General features: G+C 40.7%; 1 protein-coding gene across 2 annotated transcripts; it reads right to left on the bottom strand.

The window, feature by feature from the left end:
• Positions 1 to 306: 306 nt before the first annotated feature.
• GJA1 (gap junction protein alpha 1) lies at positions 307 to 9,530 on the bottom strand. 2 transcript variants are annotated; one of them, XM_002189379.6, is made up of 2 exons: positions 9,252 to 9,530; positions 307 to 3,370 (listed from the first exon to the last, which is right to left on the bottom strand). In XM_002189379.6, the coding sequence occupies exon 2, from the start codon at positions 3,352 to 3,354 to the stop codon at positions 2,209 to 2,211; it is 1,146 nt and encodes a 381-aa protein (XP_002189415.1). In that variant the 5' UTR covers positions 3,355 to 3,370; positions 9,252 to 9,530; the 3' UTR covers positions 307 to 2,208. The 2 variants fall into 2 exon arrangements, with proteins under 2 accessions (XP_002189415.1, XP_072782919.1); XM_072926818.1 differs by having other exon boundaries at positions 307 to 3,366; positions 9,252 to 9,524.
• Positions 9,531 to 12,842: the final 3,312 nt, after the last annotated feature.

Below are 12,842 nucleotides of genomic sequence, written 5' to 3'. Positions count from 1 at the left end.
TTATAATAGTTTGTAAATAAATATGCATTTTCTGAGACTCCTAGCAAGATTTGTTCATGCTGAACATTACTTTGGTTCAGGAGTGGCAGAGACAATGCTTGTTTTTCCAGTTGTTGTGAGGATGTCTGAACGTGACCCTGTGGAATTTCAGTTCAAAGCAAATCCAGACGCATTAAATAAAGGATGCTTCTGAAATGCAGAGTGACTGGGGAAAAATGAACAAGGGAGGAATGAGTTTGGATTATCAGACTGAAACTAAAGATATCTATGGACATATGAAACAGTAAAAGACAATTACAAAATGTATTTATACTAAATTAAAACTTTATTGACTAATGTTCTCCAGACAACATGATCTGACAAACTATGGTTGCATACATGCAATGAAGTTGAAGACAACAGTAGTTTAACATGGAATGTCAAACAAATTAATATAATGTATTAAAGAAACAATTTATCTGTGTTGCTGCAAAATGAAACCAAGCTATGTATTTCCTTGGTCAATCTGTGTTCAGCTAAGAGGCTATGCATTTGAAGAAACTGGTAGATTTCTTTAGCATATATTTCAAATAAATTAGCTAGAATTGTACTCTTTAAAAATCCTTTCAACTTCACTTGCATTTCAAACATAATCTAACTGTAAACACTAAAGTTGCTAGAGCCATCTAGAAAGACCTAACTGTCAAAAGTGGACATTGCAGTTCAGTAAATGTGAATATTTAGAACAAGAAAAATACCAGTTACTGCAAAAGCCATTTAGGCATATTTTATTATTAATCCAGCACAAAGCACTTCTCCTAAGCTTCTCACAAAAAAGACTAAAGCTTGCTTACAGTACTACATCTTCTATCATTCAAGCATCATAATTACCTATCAGGGAGATTGGCTAGATGACCTAATGGGTCTTTTCCACCCCTAACTTCTACAAAAGAAAATCATTCATGCCAGCAAGAACATGTTTCGCTACATCTTGGGCTTGATCCTGCAGATTTGTTGAGGCAAAACTCCCAACAACTTGAAAGAGAGATTTTCCAGAGCAAGACATCCAGGATTATGCCCTTTAGATTTTTTTTTTTTTATTATTTTAAAAAGAGCATCCATTTAGGATACATGGAAAATATTTTATAGAATTAAAAAAATATAACAACGTGTGCTTCACTTACATTGAAGGAACCAGAGAATGTAAACACCATAGTGGCCCAGATCCTCACAACATCCATGAGAATGTGTCAACTGCAAGTAACCTGTGTGCGTTTATTTCTCAGCCTATGCTTCTGAGGGTGTTTTGTGTATACCTTTACCTCCACATCCACACACATACGTACACCCTTAGTACACATAAAGGTGTGATAAAATTCACTAAAGGCAGTTGCTTGCTTGTCTTGATGTATAAATCTGCAAGTGGCAGCAAACTGGGTTTCACATAATACTAAAGAGATTCTACATAAGTAGCAGGACACCAGTATTGCCGTGTCGTTGCTGGTTCCACATGTGTGGAGCAATCCCATTTACGCACATCACAAAATACACCTGCATGAAGGGCTGGAAGAGCAGGTGACCAAGCTATTTCTCGGTGGGCCATGCCTGAAATTTGAATTGAACGACTCAAAGACTGTAAATTGTCCTCACAGGAGCCTTCCAACAACCCAGAGGACCATGTAGGAAAGTTTACCTTCAAAGTGCACTTTCTAAGACTGGAATGTTCTTGACAGGGAAATGATCAGAGGCAATCCTGGACTTTTTTGCATGTTGAATAGGAAAAATATTTTCATCTTCAGGTAGCACTTCACCCTGACAAATGTGAATTCAGTTATTATTGGCTTTTAGTATTACAGAAGAATCTTTAGAAACAAACATGATAGTACACACATACACATACACTCAGATATTTACAGCCTTTCTAGAAAAACAGCCCTTTACCTTAGTACTACATTTTTCATTTTTTTTAGTATTTAAATTCTTTAAACCAGCTACATTAAATATCAATGTGTACTGTACCACCCCACACCAACCCCACACCCCCCAAAGAACCAGCAAGTATTTTAAAAGTTTGTTTGCTTGTTTGTTTTGCTTTTTTTTTCCTTTTATGATTGTTAAAATCTCCTGCTTGAGACTGTTAAGTACCACCTCCACTGGAACAATATCAGCACTGACGGCATCTTCCAATGCACATCGTTTCGTAGCTGAGCAAGTACTGCATCAAGAAGCTTAGATCTCCAGGTCGTCGGGTCGAGGCCTGCTGCTGGCTCGGCTGCTGGCTCTGCTGGGAGGCCTCTGGTCCACAATGGTGAGGGGCTGCAGCTCATGTCCTGACGCCAGTTTTTTCGTGTTCTGGTGCTCATCAGAGAAGTCGAAGGGCTGGGCGTGCGAGTTGGAGATGGTGCTGCCAGCCTGCCCCATTCTGTTCTGCTCTGCACTGTAGTTGGCCCAGTTTTGCTCGCTGGCTTGCTTATTGTAGTTACGACAGGAGGAGTTGTTCCTGTCTCCAGTAACAAGCTTGTACCCTGGGGGAGACATGGGAGACAAGGGGGCGGTCGGTGACGAGCAGCCATTGTAATAAGCGTATTTGGGGGAGCCACAGTCCTTGGAAGGGCTCATGGCACCGCTGTGGGAGTAGGGGTCGGTTTTCCCTTTCACACGATCCTTGACACCCTTGAAGAACACGTAAAAAAGCTCAATGATGTTCAAGGCAAGAGACACCAAGGACACCACCAGCATGAAGAGGATGAAGATGGTTTTCTCAGTTGGACGGGAGAGGAAACAGTCCACTCTATGTGGGCATGGGTCTCGCTCACAGGTGTAGATGGCATTCAGGCTAAACCCGTAGATGTACCACTGTATCAGCAAGAAAGCCACCTCGAAGACAGATTTAAATAGGATGCTGATGATATAAGTACGGAGCAGTCCGCCACGCATCTTCACTTTGCCATGCTCTTCGATCCCATACTTGAATTTCTTAATTTCTATTTGCTTGAGATGCATATCCACATTCACACCATCATTTGCCACTACTTTAAGCTCTTCTTCTCTTTTGTTCAGCTTCTCTTCTTTCCTCATTACGTAGAACACATGTGCCAGGTACAAAAGGGTAGGTACAGACACAAATATGATCTGCAGAACCCAAAAGCGTACATGGGAGATGGGAAAGGACTTGTCATAGCAGACGTTCTCACAACCAGGCTGTTGAGTGTTACACCGGAATGCAGACTGTTCATCTCCCCAAGCAGATTCAACTGCTGTTCCCAATAACAAGATTCGGAAAATGAAGAGGACAGACAGCCACACTTTCCCTCCTGCAGTAGAATAGGCTTGAACTTTGTCAAGAAGTTTTCCTAAGGCACTCCAATCACCCATCTTCACAGGATGCTGGCTAAACAAGAACACAAAGGAAAAAAATAGCAAGGATTAAGTTAGAGCTTTAATACCTTTGACACACTAAATCACTGATCAATGCTAATAGAGCAGCAGTGTCAACTTTGTTGTAATTAATGTATTTTACAAAATCTGAAGAGAAACCGGAGTTTTAGTAAGTCTGCAGGTGAAGTGGGAAGTCAGGGAAACTGAAAAGAGAGTAACATATAATGTCTCAGAGGACAATCGAAAACGTTCCTAATTTCACTCCAGTTTTCAGGAAGGCCATGATAACCCTCAGTGACCACTGTGGTTGGCTCAGCATCCTTGATGGCAGCCTCAGTTCAGTGACCTACACCTGCCTCAGGTGAAAAACAGCTGTGACACACAGCTGAAGCAGGGTGTTGAATAAGTAGTAGCACTGCATAAATATGCTAGGAATATATGAAAGATTTCTCAGTCTTTCAGATACTAAAAAAGCAAACCGCAGTATAACCTAAATACAATAGGCTGCCTTAAGTTAATATTAGGGTCGCATACCCAAAGTTCTACCTTTGCAAAATACACATAGTTTTTGCTACACAGCAATATCAAACTGAGCTTCTGCCTGTAACTTCATAGCATGTAACACATTTAAGGGTATAGTTCCTAATGATGCCAAGTTTATACTCTACTAAACTTCAGAAAAGGTGTTTGCTGTCTAAATTAAGCTTATACATTAGTATTTGGATCACAAAGATCAAAGAAAGCATTCTCTACCTATAGTTTTATGAAGTAACAAAAAATTGCAAATACATGAAACACAGCTAAGATTGTGTTACTAGATTGGAGGAACTGGTTTCCTGTTTATCTGTGATTTGCGTAATTCATTGGAGTTTCAGGTTTGCATTTGCATCTTTTTGTATGCAAATTCCTTCTTTGTTTAGAAAGGAAAAGATTTAGCAGGAAAAAAAAGATAATATTCTCTGTTTGTAAGGCGACTCCTGGCTTGCAATTTACATTCCAAGTGTTGAACACTGCAAGTTTAAAGTGTCTTTCCTGACTTGAGTTTTAAAGTGCAGTTTCTGGGACACAGACAGCTTCTCAGGATATCTGAAAATACACAGGACGACATAAAAGAAATGAAATAATTTGCTTGATATTCTAGATTCCTAGGAAAAACAAATTTCACTATAGATTTTTATCAAATGGAGAATGGCAATCTTACTAAAACTTATGTTTTAACTTGCCTGACATGAAAAAAGCATGAAATCACATGAAATCAGGAACTTAAGAGGAAAAATAATAATGAAGTTTCCCTTTTAATGTTAATGCTGCTGGGCACAGATATTTGTTCCATGGATGCTGAGTAATCCCTTCCTGGTATTAATAGTTTTGATACTGTCCAAATGATTTCCTCCCCACTGCATCATGGATATATTCCCTAGTGAAGGTCATTTATAGAATACACGCTTTTTGGAGAATTCATAAAATGGGAAATTTTAGCACCAAGGAGACTTGCTTTCAAGAAGCAGTGAGTCACTGGGAACACAAGACTGTAAACCTGGCAATCTCAAACATAACAATAGATGCCAAATAAAAACACACCATTCCTGCTGCTGACCCTGAGAGAGTGTACTCGCTCTGATAGCTCTGAGATGCCAATTATCTTTGAACCCCTGAAAAATATCCCAGGGCCATTTCCTCCTCTGCCTTAACAGCTGGCTCTGTAGTTCAGCCACTGCAGCCTGTTGACCCTTCCTCATGTAATTAGCTCTTCTCATGAATGAAGCCCCATCAAAGGATTGGGCCTGCTTCAAACTTTTAAAACTGGAAGACTCTGCCGGGAGGAGCAAACAGAGCATGTTTGTCTCTGACACATCCCCTCAGCCCCACCAGCTTTCATCCTTCCCAGAAAAAGTGAGTTTGTCTTTTTGGGCTGGAGTGGCAGGGAAGGAGTCAGGCAGAGAAGTGCAGAGGTCCCTGGAAAGGCTGGAATGAAATGTGACCACGTTCCTCCTCAGGCAGGGATTGTTAAAACAGAGAACAGCCTGTACCTACAACGCGTGAAGTTTGTTTCAAAGGCAAGCTATTTGCTCCATGTCCGAGTGCAAGGAGACAGAAGGAGCCTTTTTCAAGTAACAGCTTCTTGATTTAATTAGTCAGCTTTCCAGTGACTAGAAACTATTGGGTTAACAGACTTTCTTCAGACTCAACGTACTTTTTTTTACTGTCTAAATGTTATTGCAGATTGAAAGCCTGATTAAGAAAACAGAGGTTATGTTATTTCTAGGCAGTTATGTGTTGTTTGTTTTCTAATTACACTCCTCTCTGGTTCATTAATGCAATATGATTTACTTCAGTTTTGACCTACTTAATCCCACACCTGCAATATTTGGAGAATTTACTCCCTATTTTTTTAATTTGCTTCAGCATGCAAAATTGCTAAGTTTCATATGTGTCCGCTGGCAATATAAACTCCAGGAGGAAACATTCCATGCTTGAATTACTCATACATAGTTCTGAAAAGCAACTTTTTAAAAAAGAGATCAGTTACATGCTAGCCTTTGCCAGTGATAAAAAAACCCACATCAATTCAAAACATTGTACTGTTAATCAGATAACCTTGTGGTGGCACAAATCTATTATTCCTTTTCTTAAGTGGATTCCATTGCTTTATGAAACACAGTACTTTGCTTTGTTGTAGAGAAAATTCATTCATCGGATCTAACTTGTTTACTTTCAGGGCACTGAAACACCAGTTTTATTAAGCGATTACAAATCTGTTTACCAGGTATAAAAAGAGGTTTTGTATCAAACAGGTACTTAAGTATTCTAGCTTTGTAATTAGTTTGAAATGGTTGGCAGACAACCTTTAAAAATAGCTCTTTAGCTTTCTGGACTTTAGCTTGTTTTAACACTTCTAAATACCTTAAAGGACTCCACTGAATGACACAGGCTGGCCTATTCAATTCATACAAATTCAGTACTTCAGGAGTTTAAGGATATGGCTGATGATGAGTACGTGCATTTCATGAGTTCCTACTGATTAATACTTTACAGGATCATAACCTTCTCTGAGGCAGACTAATGCTGGCCTGCATTAAAATCCAGCAGCCTTTAAAAGATGGATTTCTTCCAGGTCCTACTGTGTGTGGGTAAAGGCAGGAAAAAAAACCCCATAGAGCAGCAGGAGATCTGACAACATTCATCTGCATGGGTTTAGGATGACCACATATATAAGACATTTGATTTGTAAGCCACAATTAAGAAATTCTAGAACTATTTTTTATGGATGGCATTCATCATGTCATCTGGTTCATATTTTCCAAGAAGAATAATGCAAACTCAGTGCTGTGGTAAAGTAATGTCCTAAGTCTGACTACAGTGATAGAAGGTCACATGCCAGTGGATGGAAGAGCAGCAAGGCTTAGATTGGGTTCTAAAGTGGGATTGTGCAGCTGAAGTAATTTGGAAACAGGCCAAAGCTTTGGTTTTCCAACTTTTTCTATCTTTTTATTTGTGCTCACACACACCTAGACAACAAAAGAGAATACTCTGGACCCTGAACATAAATCAGCTTGAGCATTTCCCAAAAATAACATGCATCGCAGAGAAAGAAGCTGAGATGTACAACTCATTGGGTTTGGACCTGTTGGAACAGGGAAGGCTAGTTTTCCAAAATCTTATAAAATGCCTTGCAGACATTCCCTTAGGAGGGTGTAGTTCATATATAGGTCTGCAGATGAGCTTCGGTTCATTTCATGCACCGGACAAAGGTTACGCACAAAATGGTTGCAGTAAGTAGAATCTAAAGTGTCACAACTGTGGTTTTTCTTTTGGCTGGTGGTGAGTCACTACCAGATCTACTTCTTAGCTTCTGCCTTTCCCATTTTGTACCCTCCACACATAATTTAATTTTAAAGCACATTTGCAAAGGCAACTGTAAGAACTTCCTTAGATGTTCCCTAGTTGTACAAGTCAGGTCTATCCTCTGTGTTAATGCTCAGATTCATCCCTCTCCTGATTCACTTTGGAATTAAGGGAAGGAACACCGAATTCCCTGAGGGGGCCTCAGGCCCTCTGATGCGCCTGCTTGAGGATCTTGAAATCTGGATGTCTAAATACATAAATGGCACAAACATCAGCCCAGGTGCCTCGACACCAGACAAATTCAGTGAGTTACATGGGAAGGAGATACCAGAGACTGGGGGAAAGAGAGCAATGTATCTGATGAAAGAGATGCATTGCTCAATGTCCTCTAACCTTCCCCATGCCCACAGGAATCCTTGGCCCTGGTTCATTGCAGAGACAAATAAAATTAATCTCTTGAGCTTGCATAATATGAGATCTGAGATAACTTTAGAGTGTTGAATCTGTCTGCGCTCCTGTGTGTATTAGCGTTCAGCTTTATGTTGCAAATCAAATCCCTTGTGTCCATCCCTCTCTTCCCTCTCCTGATCCTAGCCTGCCCCTAGCCATTCTGCCATTCGGGTGCTTGTTAGGTATTGTGGGTCAGCGCCAGTGTTTGGCTTTGAAGTTTCTGAAGGAAACACTTCAGTAAACATCCCAAAGACTAGAGGCTTAAATTCTGCCGCGTAGTGTGCTGTCCAGATGTTAAAAATGGTTCACGCAAGTCCTGTAACTCACTCCCTGCACACACACACACACACACGGATGGACGTCAAGCAAAAGGTGTCCATATCCCATTTTTGTGCTCATTACCAGCATTTTCGTCATATGTATCACGTACAAAAATGAAATCCTCAGAGGAAATACGCAGCTCCATGATGCTTGCCGGTTATCTCAAGGCAAAATATGAGGACACATATAAGCACACCTTGTTCATGATAAGATAGACTCTCTGCTTTGTCTGTCTTTCAGCTGAAGGCTCTTTTTTCTCCTTCCTCGTACTGCTTTTTAACTACTGGCGAGCAGCAGGCAACAACTGCTATAAGGAATCACTCCAAGTCTCACAACATGAAGAGGTTTTCAGTTCTCCAAGAGATGCTGCTCAAGTATTTTTTCCTCTGCATTTTGACAATTAAGTCTTTGAGGTATTATACAGGGAATGTGTCATATGAGGATTATGTACAGTCCTTCCTAGACAACTTTCATTTATATCTACCCAAAGACTTTCACAGACATTGCTAACGTGGTAAGGCATATCATGATATCCCACATTCCTTCTCTAAAATCCCTCACTGAGGTTGCTAAAACAGAGTAACTATATACAAACCAGGTTAAAAATCCATATCCCGTGTCTGGATTTTATCACATCTATTTTAAAAGAAAAGGGGGAAAAACTTATCAGGAAGACCACGTGTAAGTCACCACTTCAGTAGCTGCAGCATTTAACAAGGCATCTAATTAAGAAGCTTGCTCTGCTCAAACTATCAGGCATCAATCAGGATTTCCATATGAAAGCAAAGCGTGTGGGGAAGGAATGGGACGCTTCCAAGGCAAGGTCTCCTTGTTAATAACTTCTGATGCGATTTTGGTACAGCCGAGGAGAGTGAAGAGGACCTCGGCTTTTTCTTTAATGGAGCTGAGATAGCCCGAGAGCAGTGGAGGGGAGAGATCGTTTTTGGCAGCAACAAATCTGCTCAGCCCGGCACTCACAACTTCCCCGCAGTTCCTCTTTGGGCTGAACAAGGTTACAAGTTGTAAAAGTGTAGCACTTCTAAAAACGTATAGAAATGTGTGACAAAAGAAACCAAATAATTCCTCCAAGCTGGAACTTAGCTTTTTAAGAGAATCTACGCTGTTTAGAGATGTGTTTTTAAACAAGTTCAACTCTCAACGCAGTAATACAAAACTCTTAGGGTGGGGGGAAAGAAAAGAAGAAAAGAAGCGTTTTCAGAAAAAAGAAAAAAAAAAGGATACAACAAAATGCTGAAAAAGGAAAACTTTCAACTTACCCTTGCTGATCAGCAGTGAAAATGGATCAGAGCACTTCTTTGGAGGGTTAAACTAAAATGGAAGAGCACGTTCAGTCACTCAGACCTGTCTATTTAAACTTTAAAAGCCTATTGCTGTTTTGTATTTTTCATCCTTCCTTCCCCACTAATGAAAGAAAAGTGCTGATACCTCGTAAAACTTTTTTTTTTTCTAACTTGGAACACTGAGAGAGCTTTTAACAAGTTTTCGAGCCTCTGACTGTGCGAGAGGAGGGGAGAGGGAGGGGAGGCAGCCCGGGAGGAGGGGCGCTCTGCGGGCGGGGAGCGCGGAGCTGGGGGAGGAGGAGGGAGAGGATTGAAGGCACAGCAAAAAACCAGCCCGCGGAAAGCCGGGCACCAGGGCAGTGCACTTCGCTGATGCAACAAAACAAACACACGGGCAGTCAGCAGCCCCACCACAGCCCCCGGTCACTGGGGCACCTGGGTGGCGCGGTGACCGGATCCGGCCTCGCCTGAGACAGATGCGACAGGCTGGCTCTCTGGTGTGCGCCAGGAGTTCCACCGCAGGGAAAGGCAGAAATGCAGGGAAAGGCATCAATGGGTAACCAGCGTGGACATTCTGGATAGGGGGCTGCAGTCTCCCAGCCACCACTCAGGAGAGGAAGCCCTCCAAAGCCTTCTCTACTTTTTTGCTGTGAACACAGCCTTGCTTACTGAGGTCAATTTCCTCTACGTGCACAGTACACACCAAGAGCAGCGTGTTTGTTTCCACGGAAGATACATATCACATATTGTTTTACTATTATTTGTGTGTGTATGTGTGCGTGTGTCTGTCCCACGGGAGAAATGAAGACATGATCTCACATTCCAGGAAACTCTTTCCAGGAAACTTCAGAAAATAAAGTATAGTACAGAGAATCAGGCTTCAATAGTGAGAAATGTTCTTAATAATTTTTGAACACATTCTACAGAATAAAAACATGCTTCAAAACTGGTCTATGCAATTGGAACAAAACTAATTTGGCTTTACTCCTGCCTAGACCCTGGTTAAACGCTCCTTGAAAAATGCCTTGTCTGTAGAACAGAGATTAATGTATTTCTTCATTTTAAGATCTTCACACATGGAGTTCTAACTTCATCAGGAATTGGTCTTGTCCTTGTTCATGTCATGGACTATTAGCTTCTCCATGGGACTTCAGAGCCACTCTAGAAGTGTCCAGGTCAGATAGTTCTGCATAAATTTTCACACTTTGGGTTGTACCAGGCTCACATGGATTTTAACTCATGTTACTCTCAAGAGCTATTTCTGGGCTCAGTAGCATGGATAAGCATTTTTTGCTCTTTGAAGGGTATAGAGCTATTCCTAGATAAAGGTCCTCTTTACAGTTTATTTTTGAAACAATGAGTTACATTCTGCAACACAACCTAGATATTATGCTTATTTTTCACAGTTCTTTCCTTCTGTTTTTCACCCAGATCTCTCCAGAGAAGAGAAGACAAGATCTTTGTAGAAATATACTCAGCAGGGAGCTTTGAAGCGAGGAGCTAAACGCATCCGTCCTGATTCTTGCTCTGGAGCAGTTAATAGCAGCCCACACCGCCTCCTGTTTGACAAAAAGAGATAGTACACTACAATGCACACCTTCCATTCCCCTTCTTCCAGCTGCAGACAAAGAAAACCAGTTTGCTCCGTTTCCTCTTTTTCCTTTGATAGTGGCTGTTACTTTTTTCGTTTTGACTTTATTTTTTCCTCCTCTTGTTTTTACAGTTGTCCAAGCCATATGGCAGAAAGAAACTTCATGAAGATAGTTTTCAGGTTGCCTTTTTTCATCACATTAAGGGGGAATTGGAGTTTTGTGCCTCACAGACTGTGGACCCTTCTTCTTGAGAATGGACAAATTGTAATATACAAACCATAGTATTTCACTGTCTTCATGACTGTGGTATAGACAGTAAGCAGAGTACACACAGGTCTCCTGCTACTGTCTATTCTGGAGCAAAGTATAAAACTGTCAACATGACTATGTGGGTAAATGTTGATACATTGAGGACATTTTGGATGTCGTGTATGTTGGTCCTGAAAAAAATTGCCCCTTAGGAAAGTAGAATTATGCCAGGAATAAACCCTTGAATTATAACATGCAAGAATACAAAGCTATCATTCCCTGTTGAAGCTGCAAAGATCAAAAGATCACAGGGTCCAGCTTGCCAGATCTTGCATTTTCCCATTATCTTCCAGTATAGGCTCTGCAATTTTTGAAATATTATGGTTTTGAAGGAAGGAAGAAGTATTTATCCACTTAGAGAAATTCTCCACTAAAACTCCCGGCATTTGTGAGAAACTCAGAGATCTTAAAACCCAGTTTGGAAAATTAAAATGTGTACATAAGTAACAAGGGAAGAATGGTTTTGCAGCCATATTAAGCATAAGACTTGCTTTTGCTATGGCATTATCTATATGCAAAAGGGAAAGGTTTACAAGTCTCCACTGTGATACTGTGTAGAATTAGGAAGGACTATTATCTGATAAGAATTACTTGGAAATGTTTCTTAGAGTTTGGAAATATGTCTTCATGATCACATTCTAAAGCCTATTACCAGAACATATCCAGCCTCTGGTGATGCAATGATCTACCATTTCACAAGGTTACAAGAAAATCTCACATTCCTTTGCTTGCAAGGGAAACAATTGTTTCAGATGGTCAAATATGATGCACACAACCATTCTTCGGCTGAAACTGTGTTCGACAGGAAAGCACAGGGTGTCAGATATTTGCAAACCTGTCCATAATTATGGACTAACAGAGGGGTAAGAAGATCACAGTTAGGTTTGAAGCCTAGCATTGTATAAGACAGATTCTTTTCACATTAAAAAAAGAAACATTTTGGGGCATTGAACTGTTTGGGAACTCTCTTACCATCCATTGATGCTTTGCCTTTTGGAGCAAACAGCACTGTCTTGGCAGTGCAAGGACTCCAGAGCCCATTTGCCTTTGTTTTGGCAGGCTGCAGCACAATCTATAAGGGCACAGTTGCACCTCAACCCAGGTGCAGTGCTGGAGCGCAGGCTCTGCCAAGTGCACCTCTGAGGCTGAACCTCAGGATGACTTCCACAGTGCTTCTGTCCAGTCTCTGCTAAATCCTCAGCTAAATAAGTGAAATAGTTCAGAGCCCACACTGGCCACTGCTGCTGCTTTTCTATGCAGACTTACCAAAAGGAACCAAAATTTGGATAATTTAGTATTTCCAGCTTTTGGCACATATTCGTGGTTAATACAAAACTCAGTCCACTGTTTTCTTTGTAGTTATTACCTTAACACAAGTGAAACATTTCATTAAAAAACCATTTTTTCCCTCATATTTCTTCCAAATAATCTCTTAATAATTTTTGAGAAACTAATTCACTAGAAAAGCCCTAGTGAATGTTTCATTTGGAAGACTCTATCCAGTCCTTTGACCATCACCAAATTCCCCATGGAATGAACAGTGAGGTTCATGATCTACTTCCAATAAAGCATGTCTCTGGTTTGTGGAGCTCTCAAAATGAACCATATGCCTTCACTTGTTTTCAATTTGCTTGCAAAATTCACTTCCCAGTACTTCCATGCATGA

Source organism: Taeniopygia guttata, chromosome 3 (genome assembly GCF_048771995.1).
Source record: "Taeniopygia guttata chromosome 3, bTaeGut7.mat, whole genome shotgun sequence".
NCBI lineage: Eukaryota > Metazoa > Chordata > Aves > Passeriformes > Estrildidae > Taeniopygia > Taeniopygia guttata.
Note: the sequence above shows the minus strand (reverse complement) of the source record. Positions and strands in the feature narration are given on the sequence as shown.

Coding starts and splice junctions, on each gene's coding strand:
- GJA1 (XM_002189379.6), bottom strand. CDS start 3,354: ATGGGTGATTGGAGTGCCTTAGGAAAACTTCTTGACAAAGTTCAAGCC.